The following is a 6,554-nucleotide window of genomic DNA, read 5'->3' on the forward strand; positions in this document are numbered from 1 at the left end:
CCAGACCCACTCCCCTATATTTACCGCTGCACCTAACGCTGTGGGCAATTTAGCATGGCCAATTCACCTGCTCTGCACGGTTTTGGACTGTGGGAGGAAACCGGAGCACCCGGAGGAAACCCACACAGACACGGGGAGAATGTGCAAACTCCACACAGTCAGTCGCCTGAGGCGGGAATTGAACCTGGGTCTCAGACGCTGTGAGGCAGCAGTGCTAATCACTGTGCTACCGTGCTGCCCATATGTTGATGAGGACATTCTGACAAATGAATCCAAACATGTTTCTGCAAAACTAAGCTGCCTCTGTCTTGTTTGGGTGGGCAGTTTCATGCTGGCTGCACACTCATACCGTTCAGAAATGCTTCTTATTTTGCCTCACTTACTGAAATACCAATAAGGCCAAGTCTCTGCAAAAAGGTTTGTATATACGAATTTATTGAAATTTAATCCTGTTTAAAATACACAGTCCCATCCGTAAAAAGTATCCACGGTCCTTAAGTATACATTACTCTTGCTGTCCTTTGTCACCAGAGTGACAATAACAGCACTGTGTTAAACAATCTAGTAAGTGGAATAGAAGTGGTCAATGTCACCATTGAAAACCTCACCGACCCAGTGACCATTGTCTTCCAGAACACAACCTTGCCGGTAAGGGAAAACACAAACACTCATTCATTCATCGCTGTGCAACTGAACAAATAAATTATTTAAGTGAATGAGAGCCCTTTATGATGTAAATCCATTCCATTTTAGACTAACTCAAGTGGAAAATGTGCCTTTTGGGATTTCAGAAAAGGTGAGTTAACATTTGATAAAACAAACTTTGTTAGCTCTAGAATTGAGGAGTAATGGCTCACCTCTGATTTTCTAACTTTTCATTGTAGGGAGCACAAGTCATGGTATCTGGAGTGAGTCTGGCTGTACGACAGAAAGTCAGCTTCACAACATCACCTGCAAGTGCACCCACTTGACCTCTTTCGCTGTGTTACTGGTACGAATGATCCAATCAAATACTGTGTTTTATTCTGGATGGATTGCAGTAGGAACAATAAGTCTCCAGCATGCTGTGATCAATCTGTCCTCTCATTGTGGTTTGAATACAATTTCATTGTGGAATGAAAGGGAAGCAGAGAGACATAGATCATTGAAAGCACAGATGGGGACCATTCTGTCCATCACGTCTGTGCATACTGAGAGGGATCTATCCAAAATCAATCCCACTTTCCAGTAGCAGCTGTGTAAATTACAACAATTTGCATGCATATCCAATTTTCATTTTTGAACATAATTAGGGTTTGACTCCATTACACTTTTCGGTTGCGAGTTCCAGATCCCTATCTTCTCCTCAACTGCCCTCTATTCATCCACAAATTAATCTAAATTTCTACCCCATGGTTAATGATCTCTCTGCCAAGTGAAACAGGCTCACTCTGCCTCAAGCGCCTATTGCATTGTCCATCTCAATTAAATTTCTCCTCAACCTTCCCTGTTCCAAAAAAGCCTGGTCTCTCCAATCTGTCCTTGTGTTCTTTATTCCTGGTGATATCTTTGTCAATCTCTGTGTACATTTTCTCTGTGATCAAATCCTTCCAGTAACCCTGTAAATGGTGTTGTGTGCAGGACTCCACCAGTGGCTGACCTAGATTGAGCTGAAGCTCTCTGCTGCTATATTTTACCCCTTGGTTAATCAACAATCCCATTGGTCTTCTTTGCAGCTGATCGACCTAATTTGTAACCTCAGGGAACATGTGCTCCACAGTCTCTCTATTCCTTCACACTGCTCGGTATTCCACCATTTATCGTTTCTTCCCTCACCCATTTGCCCCCTTCCAATTCCCTACTTACATTTCTCTCTATCGCGTTTTCTCCCAGCTCAGTGGTAATCTCTCTGATGCCTGAAGCTTTCTTCCTCACTATCCATTTTTATAACATCTGCAAACTGAATCCTGTCCCTACATCATTGATACCTGCCAAGTAAAGTAAGGGACAGAGCCTTCCACAACCCCACTGAAACAGCCTCCCAATCACAAAAGCAGTGTTGCCCATTGCCCTTTGCTTCCTATCATTGAACAGCTCAGATTCAATTTGTCCCATGCTCTTGGATCCTGTGGGTTCTTGCTTTTCTGCCCAGTCTCCCATATCATTCTTTCCCCTTCGAGTGGTCCTTGGCTGCTCAGTGACATCACTGATCCAGATAACAGGGAGGCAACATACCATCCTGGTGTCTGTGGCTACAGTAATGTATGTCTATTCCCTTATGTAGTGGTTGCACTTCCACTGTCATCATTCGGAATTTTATCGGTGTTTCCCTAAACAGAGTCACCAAGGTGCTCACAGTTTGGCATTGCCATCACCAGTTCACAAACCCACCTCCAATCCAAGAGAAAGATGCATTGGGACTCCTATCTGGTTCTCTTTAGGCAGTCATTCATTCCCTCTCTGCTGGGGGATTATTAAGTTGCAGCATGTCAGCTCCTGCTCATGCTCTGAAGCTCAAGCTGCTCCAGACGGTGATAATTCCTGTGTACGTGACTGTCCAGCACAAGAGGGCTCCTGTGGTACAGTGCGTAGTGTCCCTACCATGAGGCAGGAGGCTTGGGTTCAAGTCCTCTCTGCTCCAGAGGAGTGACATCACAATTCTGAACAGGTTCATTAGAAAATACCTTGTCCAACACGAGAAGCATCTTGGATTGCCACGTGCTACAGGGTGTGTACTCAACACAACTGAGGTGCCCCACCATGTCCTTTTTCATTGCACAATGTATAAACTTACCAGAAAGACAGAGGGTTGTGCCTTATTTGAAAAATAGTCCCAGCTACTTGGGATCTGCTCCTCCCCTTGTGCTGATGTCACACTATTCTTTTATATTCCCACTGCTCCCATTCCCTTCCCTCCAGGCTTTCCATTTCAACTTCATTTGCTTCGACCTGATTTCTTGATCACAATGAAGTTATCAGTAACTGAGCTGAAACATTTCCCTGCGAATCGCTGATCTGCCTTGCTCTGTGATGCCACTTTGTTATTTGTTTCATGCTGTGTCCTTCAGCTCCCTTTGCTGTTACTCTGCTACACTGCCATTGAAATCACTGCAATTACTCCTGTGACCCACCTCACTCACCTGACTCTCTCCATCCTTGTGGGATCAGACATTGTCATTGATGAGCCGAGGAAAGAGGCAAGTTGGCAATAGTCAAGGTCGAGGCATTTCAAGCTCAAATGATCCAAGGGCAGGCTGTTTTCTCCCAGAACCCCTTGCCAACCCAGCGCCAAAAATAAAACACAGCACAAATTTTGATGTCTGCAAATGCATCAGGCGAGAGTGAATCTCAAAGCAAAGTCTAGATGCCCAGTGCACATTTCTCTCACACATAACAGGCCACTGTGAGCTATCATTTTTCCGACAGTTCAACATGTCATGATCATTGATGCAGATGAGATTGGAAATGTGTCATCCATTACACAGCAGACCCAATTGTTGGAGTTGTTTGTCACCTTTGCAGAAATCGTGGTTTCTGAGGGTTCGTTTTGAATTGCTACATGTCCATTTTGGTTTGACTGTCTCTTTCTCCAGTGTATGAAATGTCCTTCATTTAGGCGGCATTTGATGTAGATTTAACAGAATAGAACAGAGACAATTAATTAAAAAGGACTTCAACAATCCTGGTTTCTAATACTCTGCTGTTTTGTCCAGCTGCTCCATTTTGATTGACAGATATTTCTCTGATCCTTTAGACCTTGGTTTCTTCTGCACATTGAATGGGAGCTGGGTGGGAGCTGGAGTTTTAAGGAACATTCAGAATAGTTGGTTGAGGCTGAACTGCCTCAATTCTGATGTGAAAAGAAAACAGGGTCACCCACTGGCAACGAAGCTGGTTTGACAGACTCTGCAAGATGGCACAATCCACACACATCTCCACCTGCTCACAGCCATGGGACACTGTCTTCTGGGATCTAAAGGCAGCGTGGATTACAAGGGCACCTGCAACCACTGTGCAGTTGAAGGCTGGTACAGTCCAGTATTGGAAATTTCCCTCTGCACCAGTGAGGCATGTTGGACTGGAGACTGGACTTCTTTAGTCTTGTCCATATTTCATGTTTCCTTTCGTTTTCCTTTTGCGTGTTATTCCTTCAACCTCTCCTCTTTCAGCCTTGAGTTAAGGTATGAATTGGTGGAAGTGCCTTTAGAACATTTCTAACGGCTTTCTGGATTTTTGTGATCAGCCCTTAAATATGGTGGACCTGTGGCTAGATCCCTGATGGTGCTTTGATGTAATAACATTTAGAATTTTCTTTCTCAAAGGATTATCACAGTGACGATGCCTCAGATGTTACTTCATCGACACGGTCTGTTGCATTGATTATTGTTGGCACTTTTATCATTTTCATAGTGATTACAGTTCACTGCTATGAGACAATCAGGTAAGAAAATCTGCTCTCAAGGCTGTCATTCTCCTTTTGAAGTGTATTTCTGCTGCAAACCCATTCTGTTTTACATTTACACATTGTTTATTCTGAATTGTTATTTCTTTCAATCAATTACAGGCTACATGCACATACGCTAATACAAACTGATTGGATCAAGTGACTAGTTTCCACGTTTTACTTTGATTTTAGTGTATGCTTTGATTATTTGAATTTCTTCACACAATGAACAGTATAATCCCAAACCCAAAGCAATAATCAGCTATTAATAAACCTTTGACGAGGAGAAGGGACAATGTTGAATCAAATGTTGCTGTCTTGAATTGCCAACAACTCCTGAACGTCACAGTGACCATTCCAATGTGATGGTCCATGTTGCAAAACTTGCAATCCCAGCCTGAAATTCTTTGTATTCTTTGATGTGGGCAGATGGAAAACTGCAGGCTGGATAGAAGTAATTAGAATATGGATTCACAGCGTGTATGAGGGGAAAATCCACACAGGATGTTCGCACCTACACACTGAAAGAATCTAAAACATTAATCTTTAGGTTTATTTATCAAATTGTTCATTTATTCATGAAAGCTCCTCTCATGGACTTGTCTTCCGAGTCTTAGCTTTTCGTAGGAGCTGATGCTTGACTTTACCCCCCTCCTGGGAGGGGCTTCAATCAGTTCACCCGTGGCCAATAGTACTGACTATTTTGAATTTTTGATGATGTGTCCAGTGAAATGTTGCCTTTGTTAAAGTGTTTTTAGTTTGAAATTGTGGCAAATCAACGGTTGTAGTTTCAAGTTTCATTCTGGAGACTTGAGCACCTCATCGAGGCTGGTAGCTCAGTGAAGTGTAAATGAAGTGCTGCAGTGGCAGAGGGGCTGTCTTTCAGATGAAGCATTAAATCAAAGGCCTCGCTGCCTTCTCAGGTGGATGGAAAAGATCCCCTGGGCCTCTACTGAAACACAGCTGGGGAGCTAGACCAAAGTGGGTTATACTCTTGTACTTGGGTATCTGTGAGGCCCATTACCAACCCCATTGCTGCCTTGAGACAAGGCAGGGTCTGTTAATGTGAAGAGTGCTGCACTTGCTGGAATTCCCAGCTCACCTCTGACACAGCCTCAAACCTGCCACAATGTCCAGGATGTAGCCTGAAGGTGTAGGCCTGTTCCCTCACAATCAGGATTTCAGATTAAACTCAACTCTGGACAAACAATCATTCTAAATTCCTGTCTCTCACAGATTAACCCAACTTGTTCCCTCCCAATTGTTGTTTTTATTGTCAGAAACTTGTATCTTCAAGTCATTATGAATAAAGGTGTGTCAGTATTTCAAGGTCATGTCAAGGTCAAGCGAATGAAGACAATTGGCTCTGAAATATCCTGTCAGTGGTTTGCTCCTTTTGAATATTTATATTCTCTTTATTCAACAGCAGGATGATGTGGCCTTCAGGAAAACCGACAGGACGTTCCCGGTTCTAAGCAATTTGAACAGAATGATCCTGGCTTTTTCCTCTCGAGTGCCATCACATTCTGAGGCTGGAATACTTTTCAAATAGCTGAAGAATTTCCAAAGTTTCTGCTAATGAAGAGACACAAACATAACCTTGTAACCAGAGCTGGTAATTTCTATGTCATACTACATCAAGACTGCTTGGAACAAACCTCCAAAATATCTTCTTCCAGTGACAGGTTTGTCTCTGAAGCCAGTCTTCCTTTGTTAAATTGTTTATTGCTGTCAATGGATTCCAATCTCACCTTAATGACTGCTCAGCTTGGAGTGTGGGTGAAGAAAGAGGAGGAAATAAATCATTCCTCGATCTTAGTGTTACACTGCACCAAACTGTTTAGAAAAATAGTGAGAGTTAGTTCTCAGCCTTGAACCAGGAGTGCACACTCCTTCCTATTCACTGTCTCGGTGTTCTGCTTTCAGGATGTATGTCTGTCCAGCTCAAACAGCATTGCTGAAACCCAAGAAGCAAACTGCTGTGATTCTGAAATGAGCAGCTGACAGGCCCCATGGCTTTCCATAATGAGATAGGGATAATGGGAAACATGGATGGTGCATGTCATTCCTGGTGTGGCATGGTGACTCAGTGGTTAGCACTGCTGCCTGTCAGTACAGAGACCCAGGTTCA

General features: G+C 43.3%; 1 protein-coding gene across 1 annotated transcript in view; it reads left to right on the plus strand.

The window, feature by feature from the left end:
* Window positions 1-5,898, plus strand: part of LOC148147386 (uncharacterized) — an 83,964-nt gene extending 78,066 nt beyond the window's left edge. Inside the window, exons 14-18 of the mRNA XM_087995608.1 lie at window positions 534-648; window positions 754-796; window positions 885-991; window positions 4,302-4,420; window positions 5,850-5,898. Coding sequence (XP_087851734.1) covers window positions 534-648; window positions 754-796; window positions 885-991; window positions 4,302-4,420; window positions 5,850-5,898 — 433 coding nt within the window. The remainder of the gene's footprint in view (window positions 1-533; window positions 649-753; window positions 797-884; window positions 992-4,301; window positions 4,421-5,849) is intronic.
* Window positions 5,899-6,554: the final 656 nt, after the last annotated feature.

Source organism: Chiloscyllium plagiosum, unplaced genomic scaffold (genome assembly GCF_037043375.1).
Source record: "Chiloscyllium plagiosum isolate Xiang-an unplaced genomic scaffold, Cpla_swu_hap1 HiC_scaffold_17, whole genome shotgun sequence".
In the NCBI taxonomy this organism is placed as follows: Eukaryota; Metazoa; Chordata; class Chondrichthyes; order Orectolobiformes; family Hemiscylliidae; genus Chiloscyllium; species Chiloscyllium plagiosum.